This window comes from Petaurus breviceps, unplaced genomic scaffold (assembly GCF_028583685.1).
Source record: "Petaurus breviceps papuanus isolate PSGF00001 unplaced genomic scaffold, PetGlider_PUasm1.0 90825, whole genome shotgun sequence".
NCBI lineage: Eukaryota > Metazoa > Chordata > Mammalia > Diprotodontia > Petauridae > Petaurus > Petaurus breviceps.
Genome location: NW_027187353.1, coordinates 11,310,180 through 11,334,020, shown reverse-complemented (window position 1 = coordinate 11,334,020; position 23,841 = coordinate 11,310,180). Strand labels below are relative to the sequence as shown.

The 23,841-nt window shown below is 39.8% G+C and overlaps 2 protein-coding genes across 5 annotated transcripts in view; one reads left to right on the top strand and one right to left on the bottom strand.

The window, feature by feature from the left end:
* The window catches only part of IQGAP1 (IQ motif containing GTPase activating protein 1), a 404,955-nt gene that overhangs the window by 211,006 nt on the left and 170,108 nt on the right, over positions 1-23,841 (bottom strand). The window lies entirely within an intron of this gene.
* ERLIN1 (ER lipid raft associated 1) overlaps positions 1-23,841 on the top strand; it is a 53,941-nt gene that overhangs the window by 25,624 nt on the left and 4,476 nt on the right. For all 4 annotated transcript variants that reach the window (XM_069071299.1, XM_069071300.1, XM_069071302.1 and 1 more), the window contains 4 exons: positions 3,455-3,513; positions 18,316-18,407; positions 21,464-21,553; positions 22,576-22,655. In XM_069071299.1, coding sequence (XP_068927400.1) covers positions 3,455-3,513; positions 18,316-18,407; positions 21,464-21,553; positions 22,576-22,655 — 321 coding nt within the window. The remainder of the gene's footprint in view (positions 1-3,454; positions 3,514-18,315; positions 18,408-21,463; positions 21,554-22,575; positions 22,656-23,841) is intronic.

Sequence of the window (23,841 nt, the reverse complement as noted above, 5' to 3'; positions counted from 1 at the left end):
ATGTTGTATGAGGGGCAACAAGTAGCCAGACATGGCCTGACCATAGAGTGTGTGAAAGTGACAGTTGTGTGAAGGGTGACTTGGAAAGGGGAGAGGCTTGATTCAGGGAGTCCAGTTGGACTGCTGCAGTAGTTCAGTGAGAGGTGATGGTGTCTGGACCAGAGTGCTGGCTCTGTTAGCAGATGGAGGGTGGATCAATGAATGATATTGTGGAGGTAGAATTGACAAGCCTCGGCAGCTGGTTGGATTGTTGTTTGTCCTTCATTCTCATTACCTCAGGGAGGTGATGCCATGACATACAAGTGAATTGAATTTCAGTGAAGAAGGTCTGTATAGAGTCATCAGCCTCACTTTGGGTACAGGGGCCAGGCATCAGGACAACCGGAGATGGCCCAAATGTAGTGGGGGACCTTGGCCTTTTCAAGCTAAGGTCTTTAACAGGTCTCAGTGTGACTGAGACAATACCCATTCAGTGATTATTGGTATGGAAGAGGGTTGAAAGTCAAGGTAACTCTGAGGTTGTGAACCTGGGTGAAAAGTAAGATGGTGGTATTCTTGAAAAAGGTAAATTAGGTATTTGGGGTGGCTTTTTTGGGGAAAAGATAGTAAATTGTTTTGGATATATCTGTACAATATATCTGCTTTGAAATTTCCAGTATGTGGTTGGTGGTGTTGGACTGAAGTTCAGGTAGGAGAATAAGGTTTGGTTTTATAGATCCTGGGAGTTATCAGCTCAGAGATAGTTAAATATAGGAGTTTAGATCACCAAGAGAGAGTATAGAGAAAAGGGGTCCAACCTCACAGTGAGGGAGCTGGACAGGACTGAAAATCCAGCAAAGGAGACTGAGATGAAGGTATGAGAACCAAGAAAGAATAGTATCCTGAAAATCCAGAGAAGATCATATCTAAAGGGAGAGGCTGGTTAACAGTGCTAGAGAGGTCAAGGAGCAGGACTGAAAAAAATACTGTATTTGACAATTAAGAGATCTTTGCTAACTTTCACTTGAGAAGAAAATGAGAAGAGAGAAATTAGGGGTAGTGAGAGTAAGCAGTTTTCTCTAGGAGTTTGGCAGTGAAAGGGAGGAAGAGGAGATTTTAGCTCCTGGGTTTTGTGTGTTTCCTTAGGGTCAAGCAAAGGGTTTTTGTTTTTAAAGGGGAAGAAGGAGGCCTGGGCCTGTTTTTAGACCAGGGAAAGGAGACACTAGGTAAGGAGAGATTGAAGATTAGCAAAAAGATGTGGTTGGGGTCAATAGTACAAGTAGAAAGTTTGGGGAGATCCTTCATGGAATATTTCTGGAATGACTTGGCCAAAAATTTCTTAGGGGTAAGAAGACCTGAAAGAGGCAGCATGGCTTACTGTCATTCAACAAGCCATTAGCATTTAATAAGTACCTTTTTCCTGAAGGCACTCCACTAAAAATTGGGGAGACAAAGGCCAAAAAGAATCCCTAAAACAAAAGACAATCCCTGCTCTCAAGGATCCCCCAGTCTAATGGAGGAAGCAATATCCAAGCAACTATGAACAAACAAGATATATATATAGGATGAATTGGAAATAATCAATATAAGGAAAGCACTAGCATTAAGGGGGGATTGGGAAGGCTTTCTGCAGAAGGTGGGATTTTAGGGGTTGGCGAGCTTGCTTCCATGCCAGAAAGAACCGAGTTCAAGTCTTCTACCAATACATAATATGAGACTATGGACAAGATATTTAATCTCTCAGTATTTGAGGCAACTCTCTAAGCTTGCATATTACAGAACAGTTGCAGATCTTCATTGGCACAGGAAGTTTCCTCACTGGGAGTTGCTAACACCAGTGAAAGTACAGGTTTGGTTAAAAAATAAGAGTCATGGTAAGGTTGCAATGTGTAGTAGTAGAGGGAGAACTCAGTTTGAAATTGTGAATCCATCAGAGTAAATATGACAACTAGAACCTAATTCAAAGACAAAGGAGTAGAATATTTTGTAGTTTGTTTAAGAACACTAGAATTTGATTAGCATCTAAAGATTTAATTGTTTCATGTAGTGGTTAAAGCAGGGCTGTCATTTAGAAACTAATATTTTGCCCTTTGGACTAAAGTTTTTGTCTATTTCTTTAGGAAAATCTAAAATGTCTTCATTTTTTAATGGCTTAGCAGTGAAAAAATTTTGACTTTTCTGCTTTTAAGTACTTGGTAAACTTAGAGCCCTAAAAATGACACTTTCTAGGTAAATTTTAGTCCTTGTTAATACGTGCTGGTCAGAAGAAATATGTAGAATGTCCGCAAGTTTTGTGCCTTCCGTAAAACTGTCTAACATAGAGAAGGTAATGTTACACTTAGCTGTTATAAGGTAGACGATAAATTAATAAATGAGAAATGAGAAGGCATTAAGTGCCTACTATGTGCCAAACAAATACTTGCTAAACATTGGGAATACAAATAGAAAAAGCTAGACACTCCCTGCTGACAAGCAGCTCCCAGTCTAATTGGAGGAGGTAACTATAATAGAAATTTAGCTGCAAGGTGAATGAAAAAGCCCCAAAGTCCCAAGGGTGCATTGGTGGTTCAAATGGTAAAAGTCACAGGGGTCCTTTGGTTATTTCAGTAAGATCAGATATCAGTGTGGAGGTCTACAAGGTTATATAGGGAGGGCAGATGGCCTGGTGGTCCTCCAGCTTATTGGAAGGAATAGAGTTAGTAGCAGCTGTCTCCAAACCATCTGAGCATTCAGACAGTCCAGATGAGTTCTGATATAGCCTGGGCCCAGAGGAGGGAAGGGTGCCCTGTTTGTGGCATGTCTTGCTGCTGCTTGACTATCCTGGATAAATTCTCTTTCAGTCTTTTAGCTATATAGCTATCATCCACGGTGCGGGTTGGGGGACAGAGAAATACATTCATTATCAAATCTTTGTAATTGCACTAAATGACCAGAACTCCTTTGAACTAATAGTACTAAAAGCCTACCCAATCTTTGATTTGTAGTATTTTGAATTTTTGTAAGGTAGCGAGAAAAATCAAAGGTATCTAATTGGAGATCAGTGCTATTTTGTGGAGAAAGTAGGGATCTTTGTTTTTCAGGCCGGATAGAGTAGTGCTGCTCCCTCCAAATTGCTTGTCATTAGGATAAGAGAGGATCTTATGCATCATGGAATACAGAGTATATCCTGCATGTTTGTTGGTTGTTGACTTCTTTGGATCTACCTCTTATTGCCATGTCACTTACTGTGCATGATCATTGTTCCTATGAAATTAAGTGCTCCTGGCAAAATTCTGTTTTTGCTAAACTGGTTAACGAATAATGTTTGGTAGGGTGAGCCTGTATAGAATTTTCAAGTAGAATCTCCTCTTTGCTGTTGCTGGGTGTCAGAATGAATTGTGATATATTCATAAATACTTCAAGGCTGCAAAGCTGCTGATTTAAAGCTATATTTAGATATATATTTAAAATATACTTTGGCTTTTTTTCTTAATAGGCTGTGCGTGTTACAAAACCCAAAATCCCAGAAGCCATAAGAAGAAATTTTGAGCTAATGTGAGTAATGTTCATGAGATCACGTTGTTTCCATATAGGGTTGTCAGAAGACCAGTGCCAGCAGTCTAGGGAAGATTTAAGCATTAAACTGTACTCAGCAGTTGGGGGAGGGGGCAGCAGAGCATGTGTGCCTTTGTTTCTTTATTAGTTTCATATGTGTTATAGACACCTTCAAAAATATCTTGTCACTAGGGCAATGCTGTTTTAGTTTCTGTTTTTTTTTTTTTTTTAATAAAATCTTTTCTTTCATTTTGGAACATGGCTTATGTCTTTGTTTTTAATAGCTTTTTGAAATGTATACCATCCTATACCCTATTCTTTTAACATGAACCACATAAGAAAACACTGAAGTAGCAATCCAGGGAGTGGGTATGTGATCTTGGCCCAGGACCATTGTTGAAAGCCTAGAAAGGTACTTGAGCAAAGCCTTCAATAGAATCTATTGATATAAAAGAATCTGTCATCCATGTGAACTCTCAAACCCTATTCCTTTATCGTACTGATTATTGTGGATGTGTGATTGACCTGAAGTTTGGATATCTGTTGCGTGCAGTTGTACGTTTAGAGTGATTTAGAATCTTTCCAAGGGAATCTCTTACTTGAGTAGAGTTGTTTCTGAAATCGGTCTGCCTGGTTTGTGTCCTGGGCTTGTCTAGAGATTTGGGGGCATGTCCAAAACTGAATTAATTATTTTTTCCTGAAATTCCTCACCTGTTCCTAACTTACCTATTATTATTAAAGGTACTACTATGCTTCTAGTCATCCAGGCTTGCAATCTAATGGGGAGTAATCCTTGATTCCTCACTCCTTAACTGCCAAGTCTTGTTGTTGCTACCTGCCTCTATTTATCATTATTTTGTCCATGTCTTATTTCCCAGAACATTATGAATAAGTTTGTCAAATTCCTTGCTGAGCTTAAGATAATATGCTACACTCTCTGGTTTATCAGTCTCGTACTAATTAGAAAAAAGAACAGGTTACTTTGGTACCATTTTCTGTTGCTGTGCCACAAGCACTTTAAACTTAGCAGGCTGATCCTTTAGGCCTTTGTGACGACATGCCTGATAGTGTCCTTCTCTAATTCAGCCTATCTGTTGTTGCTAGACTGATCTGTACTGCTCTAATCATGTCATTCCACTGCCCAAAGACTTTCAGTGACTTCCCAATGTTACTAGAACAATGACTGAAGTTCTTGATCGGGAGATTAAGGTTCTCTGTAATCAGATTCCATCTTTTCTGTCCACTTTCCACTTAATGCTACTTGTTCAGCGTTTCAGCATATTTTTTTCTTAGGGGGGCGGGGTAGTATGGGGTTGGGGTAGATACTGGATCAGGGAAGAAGAGACAGGATCAGCCATTCAGTCCAGATCAGATTTGGGGCTAACAGTTGGGTTTGCATTTCAGCAGCCTAATCACTTGTCCAACCCTTTGCTTTAAGAGAGATGTGAAGCAAAGGATCCATAGGTGTCAGGAGTTTTCTTCTCCACATCAGATAAGATATGTGTGTGTGTGTGTGTGTGTGTGTGTGTGTGTGTGTCTGTCTGTGTCTGTGTCTGTGTAATTTCCCCCATAAAAATGGTTGCTACTGTGTTGCTGCATTTTGACTTAGAAAATGCAATAACTTTAAAAATTGAATTCTTTAACAGAAGTTCAGTGTTGTTAAGTGAATATATTGAAGTTGTAGAAATGGAAAAAGCAATTTGAATGAGGAACATTTATGCTTAACCATTTTAGAGCTTATTTTTTGAATACTGACTTTGCCCTGTCTAGGCCCTGCCACTGGTCACTTAGGAGACATTGGTCAAATCCCAGTTCATCTCTTTGGGCCATAGTTTGGTCACACATTTCCCTGTACCTGAAAAGCCTTTCCCTTTCCTTTTCACTTATTAATGTCCTTTAAGGCCCAGTTCATATTTCATCTTCTCCATGAGACGTGAAACCTTCCCTGTGTACCCTAACTTGCTGTGGTTTCTTTCTCTGAACCCTTAAGATTTAAAAAATTTTACTTTTTATCTTTTATTTTTCCATTATATTCATTTTACTGTACTGTTCTTAGAGCTTCTTTTAACAGAGATTTTAAAAGAGAAAAACAGATGTCTAAAAGATCTGACCAACATCCACCATGTCTTGACATTATGTATAGTATTCCATGTTCATGGTGTCCCCCGTCTCTTTCCCCCTTCTTCCTTTCAGTGAAGGGGAGAAATATATTTTCTTTACTCTACCACCATCCTTTGTCAGTATAATTACAATATTCAGGGGTTGGGTTTTTTTTTGTTGTTCCTTCCATTTACATTAATGTAGTCATTGCGTATTGTTTTCCTGGTTCCTTCACTCTGCATCTGTTTACATAAGTTTTCCCATACTTCTCTGAATTCTTCCTATTTGTCATTTCTTATGGTACCTCTGAACTCTTAGAGCACTTACTATGTGTACATTTGGCGCTCCTCAGAAACAGAATTATATATAGCATTACCTTTCTATGTGCACATGTCCTTCTTACTATAAGAGAAAGTTATAGACTCCCATAGGAATATAGGCTCATGGGCAAGGTACTTAACAAATGCTTGTTGGGTTGAATTATTCTTTATTATACTTTGCATTTCTAACTCTCCCAAAGTACCTTGCACATAGTAGGTGTATAGTAAATGTTTCACTGGTGATGATATCAAAGTTTCCTTCAAGCTAATAAAGAAATTTCTTTGATTCTATGTTATACTTTGAGAGTCCAGAAATGTTCTGTTTTGTCCCAGTAGACTGTATAGTTCTTTCTTAGTTTCAGTACATAAGTAGATAGCTAGTCAGAAATCACTAGGTTTCCCACGGGCTACTTTTTTCTGTTGTTATGGTTCCCAAATACACTGACTCACCTGTTGTCCCAGCATAAACCAATAGATACAGCTCCTAGAGGAAACTCTAGTTTCCCAGGGAATCATGATAATGGTGATGATAATTTCGTTTTTGGTTTGAACCTGAGATTGCATTGGTGTAAAGAATTTGCAGTCTGGATATTCCCTTCACTGATATAGTCTGGCAACTCACCTGTGTTATATAGTTTCAGAGAAGGTTAAGTGATTTGTTTACCAACAGTCACATAGATAATGCTGTGGAGGCAGAATTTGAACCCAAGACTTCTTGACCCTCTACCCTCTATCATGGTGCTTGTTAATAACACTTAGCAAAAATAACTATAATTTAGATACTTTTAAGATTTACAAAGCATTTCTATCACAACAAACCCGTGAGATACATAGTACAATATTTCCATTTTACAGATTTGGAAACTTAAGGGTTAGTGAGGTTAAGTGAATTGTCAATGGTCACATAGCTTGTAGCTAGTAAGGATAATTACTGTAGCAAACTTAACCTCCCTAGAGCTCAGATTCTTCGTCTGTACAAAGACAATGTTGGATCAGGTGCTCTCTTCAGTTCCTTCCAACTCTTAACAGATTATTTTATGTTAAGTTTATTTCCGTATAAATCCTATTTCCTTTTAGTAGATTCTAAGAACATTGAAGGCAGGGGCTATCCTATATATCTTTGCGACTCTCAGTATATAATGCATATATTTGCAACAAAGCTGATGTTTAGTAAATATTGAACCAGGACACGCCTAGCTTCAGATCCTGTTCCCAACGTGAATTTAAGGCATGCTCTTGTACAAGTCTTTTAACATCTCTGAGCCTCAGTTTTATCTTCTGTAAAAGAGAGTTTCTAATATTTCTTAACTCATAGAGTAGTCATTTGTAAACTTTAGGTGCTATATCATAGGTTCTTTGGAAATTGTAGTTGGTCATTGCATTGACCTGAGCTTTACTCCTAATAATTGGTGAATTGTTAATTTGAATGTTCAGTCATGAAGATGAAGAAGGTAGGGTTAGAATTACTGCTTGTGGAAAATCGTGTCATATTAACAGCTGACCTAGAGAAAGTATAATTATCCTTCTCCTATTTTGCTTCTGTTCATCTAGAAGCATATAGGAAGGGAAAATTGAAACCTAAGATGGGTGAGAAGATAGTAAAGAAGCACCTGATGGTCTTTGAGTTTGAATCTACAGGCCCAGACTACTTAAATCCCATCTGACAATAAGGCAGTATATAACAAAGGCTGTAGGAGGAAGACAGAGTGCTGTTGAGGGAGCAGAAAGGAGGAGAGTTCACAGCTAATTGGATGGAACAAGGAAAGGCAGAGAATGAGCTAGTATCTGTTGGACCTTGAAAAATGAGTTTTTTCCCATCTCAGCTTTTTCTGTTGTTAACCTTCCTGACATTCTGGATGATTCGAACCATCAAAGGCCATTGCAGTTCTTCCTTATGTGCTATAGAACAGAACTGTAGGACATCTTGAAACTGTGATCTCAGCTGGGGCCCTCACTACGGCAAAGCAGCCTTCCTCCTCTTCCTCCTTAGTTGCTTCTCTGTCACACTTACCACACTAGCTATTCTACACATTTTCTTTTCAAGCCTCTCATACTACTCACTCCCTGCACTTCCCACATCCTCACTCCTGAAGACCTTTCCTTATACTTGAGAAAACTTCAGTTCATTCCCTGAGAGCCCTGTCTTCATCTCATATTGCTTGAAAAATCTCTACGCCTCCCCCACCCCGTCTCCTTTTTTAGATGATCAGAAGATTTCCCTTCTGCTTGCTAAAGGCAGTTCCTCTGTATGCCATGTCAAACTCAAATAGAAACAGGGACTGCAGCTAAGCCATATTGACTTAGATAAACACATAATAGCATTATCTATGTTTTATTGTATTTTTATTTACTTTGCTAGATATTTTCCGGTTACATTTTTGTCCGGTTCAGGCCTCATGTTTGATACCTCTGTTCTACATATTCCCTTGATCTCTTCCTTTCTTCTTCAGCAGATTGAACCTATTTTCAACCCACTCTTTAATTTTTATTCTCTGCCTACCTCCTGGCTCCTTCCTTGCTGCCTACAAGTACACCCAAATCTCCTCCATCTTTACATATCTTTTGCTAGATCCTACCATGCCCAGCAACTATCAGACTGCAAATTTTCTCCCTTTCTCAGCTAAACTCCATGAAAAAGCTATCCACAATTAATGCCTTGACTTCCTCCTCTCTCTCTTTTCTAAACTTTCTTCAGTAATGGCTTCCAGCCTCATTACTCAACTGAAACTGGCCTTTTCAAAGTGACCGGTGATCTCTTGATTGCTAAATCTAATAGCATTTTCTTTATCCTTATTCTTCTTGACCTCTGCAGCCTTTGCCATTATGGACCATCTTTTCCTCTAGGATACTTTCAGGGTTTTCATGACATTGTTCTCACCTGGTTCTCCAACCTGGCTGATCTCTTCTCAGTCTTTTTTCCTATATGCCAATTAACTGTGGGTAATCCCCCAAAACTTAATCCTGGGTCCTTTTCTCTTTATGTTCTTTAAGTTAGTGATTTCATAGACTTCCATAGATTAAATTGTCATTCCTCTGCAGATATTTTCCAGATCTGTTCATCAGTTCCTAGTTTCCCTTTTGAGCTCTAGTCACACATCACCAACTAAATGTTGGATATTTCAAACTCAGTATCCTACAGACATCTCAGATTCAGCATATCCAAATTAGAACTCATTGTTTTTCCTCCAAACTCTTCACTCTTCTAAACTTCTCTTTTATGGCACCCCGAATATCCAATCAGTTATCAAATCTTGTAATCCTGACTCAGCTCAAGCACCACCTCCTCTACAGCTTCTTTGAATATGTCTCCTTTCCACACTAGCTATCAGCCTAGGTTGGAGCCTAATTGCCTTTCTCCTAGGTCAGGGGTGGGGGACCTATGGCCTTGAGGCCACTTATAGCCTTGTAGATCCTCGGGTGGGGCTTTTTGACTGAGTCCAAGTCTTACAGAACAAATCCTTTCATTAAGGAGATTTTTTCTGTGAAGTTTGGATTCAGTCAAAGGGCCGAATTGAGGACCTAGAGCTCCACTTATGGCCTCCAGGCCACAATTTAACTACCCCTGGCCTAGACCTTGGAGTCCTGCCTCCCCAACTCTGCCCTCTGCCTAACTTCACTCCTGAAAGTGCAGGTTGTTTGGCATTTAGGACTCTTTTCCTTCCATCTGCTCCCTTCCTATCTTTCCAATATTCTTGCATTTTACTCCCCAGTGATAGAGGCCTACTTGCAGTCTCAAACGTGACACTCCATCCCCTGGCCCTTGGCCTTTGCACTGACTCTGCAGCACCTGTGCTGCACTCTGTGCTTTTTCTCCCAGCCTCTAGCTGTTTCTATTTATTACTGTTGTACTCTGCTCAAGCATCTCCCCTGGGAGACTTTTTCTGGTCACCCTAGCTGCTTGTTTCATCTCCTCTAAGGGTCTTTCCATCTGTTTTGTATTTATCTTGCATGCTCTAATTTACATATATTGGTTCCCCTTATCAAAAGGTAAATTTCTTGGGTGGCTAGGTGACACAGTGAATAGAGCACCAGCCCTGGAGTTAGGAGGACCTGAGTTCAAATTTGGCCTCAGACACCTAACAGAAAAAAAAACTAGCCTTGTGCCCTTGGGCAAGTCACTTAACCCCAATTGCCCTACCTTCCCCCATCCAAAAAGCAAAAAAAAAAAAAAAAGGTAAATTTCTTGAGGGTAGGGACTGTTTCTGCTTTTTCTTTGTATTCCTAGTGGTAAGCACAATGCCTACTATGTAAATACTTAATAAATGCTTATTGATGGATTGGGTGACAGTTTTCTTTTTTAAAAATTTACACATTTTTACTAAAACTTAATAGTGAACAATGCAGCTAACTGCACTTGCTTAGCAAATATATAAATTTTAATTAATTAATTTGAGCACATAAAATGTAGTTTTTCACTTATGCCTAAGCCTCCATCAAAATTCTTTTGTACATTTGTTCTTCTCTCTCTCTCTCTTTTTGGCGAGGGGAAGGTAGGGCAATTGGTGTTAAGTGACTTGCCCATGGTCACATGGCTAGTTTTGTGTTGAGTGTCTGAGGCCAGATTTGAACTCGGGTCCTCCTGACTCCAGGGCAGGTGCTCTACTCACTGTGCCACCTAGCTGCCCCCTTCTTTTCTCTCAAATAGTTGCAGATCATATTTAATCCCATTCTTCTGCATCTGTTTTTTTTTTAACTTTGCATTATTTTTTCCTTATTTCTTTATATTCTTCAAGCTTATCAGTTTTCATTGTATTATACTATTCATTAAATTAAAGTACCTTATTTAACATTCCCATATATAGACTAGGTTTATTTCAGCTTTTGGGGGACAATTCCATATAATTCTGAAATGAAAAATCTCTCAATAGATGTTTTTGAATGGTTTTTGTTAATTCAGGCTATATTCATAGCAATGGAATTATTGGATTGAATTTAATTATTTTTAAAATTTTTGTGCTGCCAGGTTGTTCACCAAAAAGATTTCACAAGTTTGCAATCCTTAAAGCAGTGAGTGAATGTGAGAGTATCTCCCCCCTTCCCCCCCCCACAATCCTTTTAGCATTGAGTTTCATTGTTTATAAAGTTCTTTTTTTTAAATTGTTTTATTTTTTAAATGAACTAATCTTCATTTTCCTCTTTTGTTCTATCCATAGGTAAGAAAAAAAACCTAAAATCTTTGTTACAAATATGCATAGTCAAAACAGATTCCCTCATTGGCAGTATCCAAAAAGCCTGTCTCATTGTGTACCTTGAATGTGCCCTTCCCCTCACTGGCAGGAGGAGGGATGGTCTGCTTCATTGTCCATCATCTGGAACTCATAGATGGTCATTATGTTGGTCAGAATTCTTAGGCTTTCAAGAGCTGTTTTTTGTATTGTTGTTCTTACTTGATCAGTTGTTTTCTTGGTGCTTCTCATTTCAGTCTTCATCAGTTTTAATTCTTCAAAATGTTTTTTTAAAAAAATACTGATGCTAAATGGAGGCTCGGTGGTGCAGTAAATAGAGCACTGGCCCTGGAGTCAGGAGGACCTGAGTTCAAATGTGGCCTCAGACACTTAACGCTTAGTAGCCATATGACCTTGGGCAAGTTGTTTAACCCTAATTGCCCTACCTTCCCCCTTCCAAAAAAGCAAAAAAAAAAAAATTTGATGCTATAGTATAAATTGTTCTGGCCCTACTCATTTTGGTCATTCTAAAAAACTATTTTCTGACTTCATTCTTCAGTAATTCATGTGTCTTTCCATGTCTTTTTGAAAGAAGAAAGTAAACATTTATTTAGCACCTAGTGTGTGTCAGACACAGTGCTAAGTACTTTGCAAATACTTTCTCATGTGATTCTCACAGCAACCCTGAGAGGTAGGTGCTATTAGATTCTCCATTGTACAGTTGAGGAAACTGAGGCAGACAGGGTGACTTGCCCAGAGTCACAGAACTTCTAAGTGTCTGAGGCTGGGTTTGAACCTTGTTCTTCCTGATTCTGGTCCCAATTACTCTATCCACTGTACTAACTTTTTCTTCATTTTTTATAGTATAATAGTATTCTATTATATTCACATACCAAAATTTGGTAAGCCATTCGCCACTTGATTGGCATCTCTTAGTTTCTAGTTTTTTGCCACCACAAAAAGAGCTTCTGTAAATATTTTTTTGTAAATGTGGGATCTTTTCCTTTTTCTTTGATATTTTTGAGGTATAAGCCCTAAGTGGTAAATGTGTCAAACTTAAAAAATTGAGAAAATAGTTTTGTTGCTTTTACTCATGTTTGTTAGTGTGAGTATGAGGTGATATATTGGCAGCTTTTTAATTTTTGCTTTTCTTTGATTTTTAGTGAGAGTAATTATTTTTTCAAATGATCATTAACAGTTGGTAGTTTTTTGGCAGTTGTCATCTGGCCATTTTTCTACTGTGGCCTGGGGAGGTACCCTCTGAGTTTTTAATAGTTTTAAAATTTTAGATCATTTGAAATTTTCATGAGCATATGCTCGCTGTTTTCCTTTAGATTGTTCTATAGTGAACTGAGTTACTTTTAATTTGAAAAGGAAATTCCCTATTTGTAGCATTTACATCGGGAGGAGAGAACTTGAAGATCATCTACTCCTCTGCCTCCTTTTACATGTAAGGTACCCGAATACTGGATATATGTTGTGACTGGCACTGTTGGAAGGAATGCACTCTTTGTGACTCCATCATGTGTTGAAATATGCCTTGTATCTTTTAACCCCATGTTCTTTCACTTGGCCAAAACTCAGCTTTGAGTTATCTGCTTTCTCCTCCTTGCACACTGCTAAAGAAAATCATTCAACCATACTGACCAAACCCACTGTGAATTCTGGGGCCTCATTACAAAGAAAGCCTTTTATTCTTCCCCATTTAACTCATATTATGTTCCCTGCAATGGCTAATCTTTTTTTTTTTTTAAGTTTTTATTCTAAACTTGACTGTCAGAAATAGAACATTTCCATACACAAAGCAGAATACAGAAAGTAAATTCTGCATGAAACTTTGAATCTCCATTTCATGCTGCAGTGGCTAGTCTAAACCACCTAATTCCCTCCTCAGCCTCCCATTGGCATCCCTTCGCTCTCCATCTTAACAGGGGACCTTGCCTCCTACTTTGCTGAGAATTCACTGTGAGCTCCCTCTGCTCCCCAGAACCTCTCTGTATCATCCTTTATCCCATTCTTTTTTGTTCCTGCTGAAAGGCCAGCCATGCTGCATTTCCTTCCTATCTCCTTGGGGAACTTGATCATTTTTCCTTCACTGTTGAATCCTCTGCTGCCTAAAAACATGACCAGGTGTTCCCTTCCCCCACCCTGAGTCTTAAAAAACCAGCCACCCTGCCATTCCTTCAAGGTATCTTCCTCTTCTTTGGTAACCACTCTTAGAAATCTTTAGCTATCCTCATTGCCTTCATTTCCTCTTTCTCACTTCAGTCCAGCTCTTGGTACCCCCTAGTCACTTGACTGAAATTGCTCTTTTCAGGATTACTGCAGTTTTTTACTTTGGTGACCACACTCTCATTCTAGATTAGCTTTTCTCCTTTTGGCTTCTTTTGACATTGTTTTACTTTGGCTCTTTATCCGACCATTCCTTCTCTTATTTCCTTTGCTGTATAATTACCCATTTTTTGACCATTAATATTAGATGTTCCCAGGGCTTTGTTCAGGACCTTCTCTTTCTATACTTTCTTGGTATGATCCCTTGCTGTTTCATCAGTTCCTGTGGGTTTGGTTATTTGAATCACTAGAAAGTTGATTCTGTTCAATTCAGACCTGCAAATTCACAAACACAGAGGTAGTGAGACTTATAACAAAGAACAGGAAGCAAAGTAGATTTCCTGAATGACTGAACAAATTATGGGTTATCGGAATAATGGAATATTATTGTAATAGAAGAGATGGCAAATGAGGTAGATACCTAGAAGGACTTCTGTGAACTGATGTGTAGAATGAGATAAAAAGCCCCACAAGTACAAACTATATAATAATCAATGACATGATGAATCACAACTTCCAGAAGAATGATTCAGTAACCAATTAGTCCAATCTGGAAAGTCCAGCCTTTGTTTGAAGACCTCCAAGTAGGGGGAACCTACCACCCCTCTAGGCAACATTCCATCCCATTTTGGGACAGCTTGAATTGCTAGGCACTGGAGCTCTCTCCCTACTCACCCAGACCAATGGTCTTGCTTTCATCCCATCTCTCTCAGCCATCATCTGAGGAAGCTATACCCATCAACTACTACCCCAGACCTTTCAAGCCAGCCTAGCTGAAGCAGCAAGGCCCCCTCAAGGGAGAGACAGGAAGCATGGTTGCCAAGAAAATCAAACCATCACCACCATCACCTTTACCACCGTTTCCTTGTAGACTCTGATGGAGACAGCCCAGGATCCTGAGCCAAAGAGAATTTTGGAATAGCAGTGTCCCCCAAATCACCAGGCCCACTTCCAGCCTAGTTCTTGCCAGTTATCTTTGAGGGGAGAGATCTTTGCAGAGAAGGAATCCATCTTCTTTGTCACTACTAGCAACAACTACTGACCAACTGCCACCAGGAATCTCTGGGTTTGGCAGCTCCTGCTTCCAGTCCAGCCCTCACAGCTATCATTTAAGGAAGCAACTTCTGTGAAGGAGGGACTAGCCATCCTCACCAACTGCCAACTGTCCCCCACAGAGCCAGACAGGGCATCCTGACAGAGAGAGAGAGAGCAGACAGCATGTGTCAGGCAAGCCACCTTGACTGCTATTGCCCCTCAGATCATAGTGGGGACAATCCCTGAACCCCAAAGCCTTGGTAGTAGTAATGCTTCCACCATAATGTCTACAGCCATCATCCTGGGAAGCAGCCTCTTTGGAAATATAGTCTGGCAACTGTTCTTCCAGATGTTACAGCTATAACTACATAAGACCCAGAAAACATTGTTCTTGCTACCAAAGTCCTTGGCATTATCAAATGATTCAGTGTCAGAAACTGACATGATTTGTCCATGAAGACAACATTAAAGAATAGGTATTACCATCTACTTTGCTGCTGTATACTAACGATCTTCACTTGCCTCTGAAACCTGTATGTGGTGTAATGTGAGCTCTGTTGGAGTATGGACTTATTCCATATGGATGTAGCACAGTGCTCTGCATATAGCAAGTGCTTTTTAAAAATAGATACATTTTTCCAATTACATGTAAAAATAATGTTTAACATTCTTGGGTTTCTTTTTCTTTTTGGAGGGGGAAAGGCAGGGCAGTTGGGGTTGACTGACTTGCCCGAGGTTATATGGCTAGTAAGTGATAAGTGTCTGAGGCTGGATTTGAACTCAGGTCCTCCTGACTCCAGGGCCAGTGCTCTATTCACTGTGCCACCTAGCTGCCCCTAACATTCTTTTAAAAAAAATCCTGAGTTCCCAATTCTCTCCATTCTTTCCTCTGCCCCTCCCCCCCATTGAAAAGTCATACAATTTGATACAGGTTATACATGTATAGTCATGTAAAACATTTCCATATTAGTCATGTTATAAAAGAACACAGACCAAAAAAAACCCAACACAAAAAAAAAGTTTTGTTTTTTAAGTATGCTTCAGTCTACATTTAGACTCCATCAGTTCTTTCTCTGGAGATGGATAGCATTTTTCATCATAAATCCTTCAGAACTGTCTTGGATCTTTGTATTACTGAGAATACCTGTCATTCATAGGTGATCATTGTCAAATATTGCTGTTACTGAGCAGAACTCTAGGCTTCTGTTTGGTTTGGGATTCCTGCCCTGGTGTTCTTCTTCAGCTTGGACTAAATGTTGGAATTGAGACCCTGCTTTGTACCTGGGGATCGAGACACTATTGCTACTTGCTGGCAACTTCCTCTTTTTTTGGTACACTGCCCAGGACCTCTGCACCTAGAATCCCAGCCCTTCTCAGTCTGCTTTTGGTCCATGGCCTGAAACTGGTGACCAAGCTGCCACTTTGCATCTGTCCCTGGCTCAGTGCCCCACTATGTGTCTGGTGGAGCCATGCTATGAATTGGGACCTCCTTTTGCCTGCACGAGAGTGCTCTACACAAGAGTACTCCCAGCCCAACCCTGGTATCCTCTCATCTGTCTCCCTCTGCTGAGTTGTGCTGGACAGATAGTCTACTGTTTTCCAAATTTCCATGTGAGGATTCAGACTGGTGCATTTCCAGATCTCTTTAGAGAAGTTTTGTGGGGAGAAGCTCCATTTTATTGCTTTCTGCCACTTTCCCACCTTGGTGCATGACTTGAATTTATCAAGTGCAGCAAAATGCTCTCTTACTTTTTCCTTTCTTGCCTTGGGTATCACCCTCCTATTATTACAGTGAAAACAAAATAAGAACTGAGTAGACAGTATTCATCGGCAAGGCCCTGTGCTAAGCCCTGGGGCTACAAGGCAGGCAGAAGAACCATCTCTGCCCTTTTGGAGCTCACGGTCTCTAATAGGACGAAAACAGCTCTGGATCATTGAGCCATTCTGTCTTTTCTCTGTTGTCCGTCATTGTTGTCTCATCCACCCTAAGTAAAAGTCCTATCTCATCTTTGAATCCTCCTGTTCTCCATATGGGACATCCCATCTCCTGCGTCTTTATTTTTGTGTAAACTGTCTCCCATTGCTGGAAGTGCTCCCTTCTCCTGGATGCTTGAGAATACCGTCTTCCTTCCAGGCACAGCTCAGGGGCCACCACCTTCCTCAGAAAGCCTTTTCTAATTCCCCTACTTGATAGTTCTGTCCCCTGCATCCACCCTCAAAATTACTTCATTATATACTTTATGTGTACTTCTCTGTACACGTGGTTTTTTCTTCTTATAAAATACAAGCTTCTTGAGGGCCTGGCCTGTTTAGTTCTAGTCTTTGTATCCCTGGTTGCTGAGCCTAGTCCTCTGTCACATACACAGTAGGAGCTTAGTACCTGCTTGTTGAATTGAATTGTATTGAATGACTCCTGAACTTAGATGTGTTGGCCTACTCTTTCCTTGAGCCTTTTGTCTTGCATCACATCTTGCCTGCTAGACCTCTATACCTGAACTGGTCCTATAGGCATCTCAAACTCACTTTTTTTTTTATAATCAATTTGGCCTGCCCACCAAATCTACTCACTCAATTTACTCAACTCTTTATTTGTTTCACTATCTTTTCTTACTTTACAAGACAAACTAACTACCTTTTCTTCATCCATCTTGAATCTTAACTCAGCAGATTTATATACCCTTCTTTATTCTCCATAATCTTTTAACATTGGGTTGATTTTTTTTTTTTTTGAGGCAGCTGAGGTTAAGTGACTTCCCCATGTTCACAATAACTAGTAAGTGTTCTGAGGTCAGATTTAGACTTGAGTCCTTCCTGACTCCAGGAATGAAATTTATTTTTTCTTCCCCCAAATCTCCTCCCAATTTTCATAATTCTTCTGGGATATCACCATCCTTTTAGTTACTCTGATTTGAAACTTTATGCAAGTTTTCACACTACAAGTTCTTCAGTGTCCCAGTTATGATAACCATCACCATAACAACAATTAGCATTTATATAGTACTTTAATATTTGCAAAGTACTTTGCAAATATTTTACCTTCACAATAGCCTTGGGAGGCAGGTACTATCATTGTCCCCATTTTACAGATGAGAAAAGAGATTGGGAGAGGTTGTGACCCAGCTAGTAAACGTAGGATATGAACTCAGACCTTCCTTGCTTCAAGTCCATGCTCTGTCCACTGTGCCACCTAGCTGCCTACAAACCAGTTGCCATGTCTCTGACTCTGCTTGGATAATATCTCCCCTTCATTGCTTTTCATTCACACCTCAGGTGCTCATCACTTCTAACCTGGATTACTGCAGTAGGCTTCTAATTAAATGTTCTTCTTCCAAGTGCTCCCTGTCCCAGTCATTTTCAGTTGCTAGATGAATAGTCTAACTCTGGCATTTAAAGCTCTTCTCTTCTCCACTTATTCCTCTTACCTTCCTTCACGAATTCTAAACTAGCTGGGAGCTGCATCTCCAATTCTTGGAGTGTACTCTATCCTCACCTCTAATTTAAGGACTAAGTTAAATCCTTAACTTTTTTCTAGGTTCAGCTGGGAAGCCGCCTTCTGTGCAAAGCTTTCTTGGATTCCTTCCTCCCTTGCCTCCTCTGACGCTCCCTGCCATAGTTTTTCCTTCTTATTCCCACCACAGGTTTTCTTGATTTGTTTTGTTTTCTGTACATGTGGTGTCTCCTAGTAGAACACAGACTTCTTAAACGACTGCTTGGTGTTTTGTCTTTGTATTTTCAGCATTGATCACAGTACTTGCACACTGTAGGTTGTTTAAAAACATTTATTGATTGCTTTAAAAAAAACATTTATTGAATTGAATCATTCCTAATTTTAAAAATATTCTACTCCACAGGGAAGCTGAGAAGACCAAACTCCTTATAGCTGCACAGAAGCAGAAGGTGGTGGAGAAGGAAGCAGAAACAGAGAGGAAAAAGGCTATTATAGGTACTTAGTTTCCCATTTTCAATGAATGTTCCTTGTGGATAGGTGTATGTTGAATGAGTTAGTACTATTAACAGATAACAAGCCATCTCATTCTGAACTGTTTGATGACCCAGTCATACTGGGGGGAGGAGAGAGGAGGAAAAGCATTTATTAAGCATCTAGGGTGTGCCAGGCACTATGGCAGGTACTTTACAAATATCTTCATTTATCGTTATAACAGCCCTGTGATGGTAAGTGCTGTTATCATCCCTATTCTACAGTTGAGGAAACTGAGGCAGGCAAAGGTTAAATGACTTGCCCAAGGTCACACAACTATAAATGTCTAAGGACAGATTTGAACTCAGGTCTTCCTGACTCTAGGCTTATCCAAAGTGCTACCTAGCTGCTTCCCTGGACCTTATAATCAACCCTACAACTCCCAAAGCAAGATATGAAATCAGGCCAAACTCAACTCTAGCCTCTGCTGGTGGGAGTGCTACTGTTTCACTTGTTTCCAAGGATATTTATAGTAGACATTATTGGCAGTATGTCCCTCCATGGTTTTAAAAAAACACAACAACTACGAATCAGAGAAAGAAAACGAATATGGTAAAAGGTTAGGAAGTATATACCTAATCATTGGTTTCCCTTACCACTGCAAAGCACTCAGTTCTAATGTATATCTTACTATTGCATTTTGCTAGACAAATGTGGCCCAAAGTAGCCTTGTGGTTATGGGTACACTGGCCACATACCCATCACTTTGTCCCACTTCCCTGCTTGTCTAGCTCATCTCTGGTTCCTTTTCTATCTATTGTTTCACATTTAAGGATTGCAGAATTATTTTCATATTACTTTGACCAAAGCATAATTGGGCAGAGAAATAAAATGTAAATTTTATTCCAAAGCAAAAAAAATTAGTTTTATATTTTCACTAGTATGGATATTTGTTGATTTTTTCCCCCTCATTTTTATGGAAGATTTGTTTGTAATTGTGCATATGCTCCCAAATTTCTGTAAAAACTTCCAATTTTAATTTTTTCAGCTGTTTTTTAAAGAACACAAAGCCTTGAGAATAAAGTGGGGAACCTGAATTCTATGGGGTTTCCCTTCCTGTAGGGAAACATAACCAGGAGGGCCACACACAAGTTAGAAGCCCATCAATATAGCTATTGTTTCTTTGTTTCTAAAGAGAAACATAGAAAATATCTGTAAGGTTTTTTTTTTTTCTGACAGGGAAGATAAAACTATTCATTAAATAAAGCATATGGAGAGATATATATTCATTTCATGGTATGGCTCATTAAAGGAAATAGAGTGATCAAAACTTGTAGAAGCAAGGGTGCTTTGTGTAGGCCTCTCATTTATCAGTGCCCTTTGAAATTTTGATGAGGAGCTCTTAATTGTTTATCCTTGAAATTTCAAAGGTCTGCTGTAATAAGATAGCCTCAGGAGGTAATCATAGTAGAAGTTGTCCTCATAAGAATAATTATTCTTTGTATGCTGATGTCGTTGGCAGAGAAGTATCAACTTTTTGGAAAGCCTCGGTCCTGCTTGTGGGTAAGCAGTTCTCCCATGACTTCAGCAGATTCATCACTTGTGCAAAGTACTGTGCTGGGTGTTGGGGATACAAGATAGCAAATGACACGGCCCTTATTCTCCAAGAACTTAAAATAGATTAGACTTAGGGCTAGACCTATGATGTTGAGTTTCTTTTCATATTTACATTTCTAATCAAATGTCAAGACATTGTGTTGGATGGTAGTAGATTGGTTAGGTGTTGGATACGGTGGTGAAGAAAAAAGAAAAATATGCTACACAGTAACAGTATGCAGCTAGTATATTGTCTTCTGGAAATAAGGCCAAGACACACAGTTGGGAAATTCTTTTCCTTTTGGTAATTTACTCTGGAGACAGAAATAAAGTGCTGTGAAACCTAAGTGTACCTCCCATGAATGGAAGTTGGAAGATATTGGGGCAGCCAGGTGGCGCCATAGTGCACAGAGTGCCTGTCCTTGAGTCAGGAAGATCATTGTTTCACTAGCTCTGTGACCCTAAGCAAGTCTCACGGAACCTTTGTGTAAGGCAGTTTCCTTAACTGTAAATTGGGGTTAAATCGTAGGACTCGACTCCCAGGGCTGTGAGGATAAAATGAGATAATAATTGTAAAAGTGCTTAGCACATTGCCTGGCACATAGAAAGGACTATATAAATGTTAGCTATATTTTTTATATATATTCCCCAAGTAAAAAAATGTTGATTGAATTTTTACCGTAATTGGTTTGTTGTGCTCTTGGTGTGTATGTTGTGCTTGTATTGACCATCCTTGCCTGTGAAAAGGCTGACTTCCTGAGAGCTCCATGACCACCATTGAGTGTTTTTGGTGGAGTTCAGTAGCTACAACTGTCATATAATGTCCTCCAACATTGTTTTTACCCTTCTACCTAGGCACCTCCTCCTTTCAAAGCCTTATGCCAAAGGAAACTATCAAGCACAACTTGAACCTCATTTTTCTCTGTCCTTTTCTCCAGCCAGAATGAGTCTTTCTGCATCCCCTCCATGTAACTGTTCATACTGAGCCCTGGTCCTTTGCCCCTGCTGCTTCTGCTGCCAGGATGATGTTCTTTCAATTCTTTGCCAATTTATCACCTCTAAGAGTCTCTTCTCAGTTTGCCCCTTCTGTCTGGGGTCATTTCCCTGTTCCTCTTTCCCTCCCCACTTGGGTCTGTAGTTATGCAGTTGTGTTATTTGGGGTATTGTTTACTCCACTGCTCTTCATGTCTGTATATGATGTTCCCTAAATAAGGATTAAGACTGCATTTGACCTCTGTTTTCTCATCATGGCACCTCAGTACAATTAAGTAGCAATTCTTTTTTTTTAATTGTTTAAAAAATCATTTTTATTATTTTGCCAAGGATTAAGCAACTCCTTTATGCTGTCTGTGAGGGGTTTGTAGTCTAGTGGTGAACATAAGATTTACATATTATAATATAGTACTTAGTGCTAGATTGTGTGTATGTGCTAATAAATACTGCTTTTAATTTAAAGGGACATTTTTTCTTGTTCTTAATTGTAGAGGCAGAGAAAACTGCACAGGTGGCAAAAATCCGGTTTCAGCAGAAGGTGATGGAGAAAGAAACCGAGAAACGCATTTCTGAAATTGAAGGTGTGTTGTTACATTCGAAGGCCACCCCTATTTTATCACTGCCCTTCTTTGTCAGGGAAAGGAGAATTCTTGTCATTGTAGGGTGTGGGGAGAGTGCATGGCCACAACCAGGTCTTCTTTTGACTGGTCATTAATGCCAGGCAGGCCAGTTATAAGGCTGCTCAACTGAAACTTCTGGCTATGTTTTCAGCTGCTGGTCTGTGGGTAAATCATTTGACCTCAGGCCTTAATTTGCCCTTTTGAAAATGGTGTTGATGAGTCAGCTGCCTTTTTCTTCTCATGTATATTTCTTGTTACTTGATTTTTATCTTTTACTGTAGATTTTCTCCCATAATTGGGTCCTCAGTAGATGTCAGTCAGGGCTCTTTTGATTTCCCAAATTAGCTTCTTTCAGCTCCCAAATATTTTTTGAATATTCAGATACTTTTTTACCTGTACCCTATTACTTTTGTCTCTCTATCCTTGCCCTGAAGTGATTCTGGAGTAATTATTTCTTTCAGAACTGATTGGTGGGAGGTGGTTGGGATGGATTAGGCAGAGTGTTGATTGATTCAGGCATTATGTCAGGTGATCTTGAAGGTGCAAAAAACAATACCTCCTCTTAAGGCTAGGAATGCCCTTGTTGCCCCTCTAGACTGGGCACTTCCTTCAGAGAGAGGGAGAGCTGGAGTAACTTTGTTTTTAAAATTTAAATGGGTTCTGGGATATGGCATTGCCAACACTTATTTTATTGTGGTGGGTAGGACTGCATGAGCAGAGAAAGAAAAAAGGGGAAAGAGAAAGGAAGAGATAGGGAAACAGGCAAACTTAAAATGAGTAGAGTAATAAGGCTTCATTATTGAAATGTTTTATTAAATGGCCACTTTTTAAAGCTCAATCAGTAATCTTTATCTTGTAATGCTTATACATCCTCAGATTCTGGGTTGCGCTGTTCATCAGGAGGGGATCTAAAATCATTCCCAAGGGGGAGACAGTTTAGAAATGTTTATTTTAGTGCTCTTTCAATGTGCTTTGCCTACTAGATGCTGCATTCCTGGCCCGAGAGAAGGCTAGAGCAGATGCAGAATACTACACTGCACATAAACATGCCACTTCAAACAAGGTGACTAGTCGGCTTTGCCCCCCAAAACCTTCTCTGTCTGGTATTCTGGATGTGGAAAGCAGAAGGGTGGGATCTGGTCTGGAATTTTCCTTATGCTACCGATTGGCAATAATGGGATGGAGGTGATTTCATGTAATGTCTAAAGCAAAGTATGTACAATGGAGTCTCTGCAGCGAAATAAGTAGGGGAAAGTTATCTCTTGGTTGGCTTGGACAGAGGAAAGGAAGGGGGATAGAAGATGAGAGCTTGTGCATTCTGAATGTCATTAGAATTTCTGCTCCAGGGGAAATACAACCAACAGCAGCAAGGGTCAGTGCTTAGATCAATCTAAGACTTTGACATAGTTTTGGGAAACTGAGTGGGGAACAAGGGTCAGATAGATGATGTCCTGGTCATTATGTCTGCTAGAGCTGTTAATCCATCAAGAAGCCAGGGCACTGGAGCCATGGGAGAGCTGCTTTCTTTGAGGGACATGACCTGGGCCCTGGTGGAGCTCCTGTTGAGACTGGGAACATAGGATCTTAGAATTGACAAAGGTTCTTGGGAATCATCTAATACTGGGAGCTGGCTCTTGAAAACCTTAAAGCATTGTACAAAGTGCTTTACACATATTACCTCATTTGATCCTTCCCCAAACCCTTTGAAGTATAGGTACTGTTATTGCCCCCATCTTTGAGATGAATCAGCTGAGGCAGACAGAGGTTAAGTGACTTGTCTAGGGTTACATAGCCAGTAAGTGTCTAACGGAGGATTCAAATCCAGCTCTTCCTGATTCCAGGTTTAGCACTCCATCCACAATGTAATCCTCCCTCTGAGATCTAATCACATCTTATAACCACTATTCATTTTTGTTGATTCCCCTGAGGACAATTGATGCTGCTAGCAGGAATTAGAAAGCATTGTTAGGGATGATGACATAGGTACTGGGCAGTAAATAGAAGATGTGAAGATGTTTTTCTCCATGATGCCAGTTTAACTTAAGGGACTTTAGAAGATAAAGAGATTGGTAAAGCAGATAGCTAGTGAAGAAGACTTCAGATTGGGGCCATGGCTTAAGAGATAGGAATGTGGAGCTGACCAGGGACTGCTCTAGTTAGAACTAGTAAAGATGTATTATGGATCTGACAGAAGGAATTAAATGTGTGTGTGTGTGTGTGTGTGTGTGTGTGTGTGTGTGTGTGTGTGT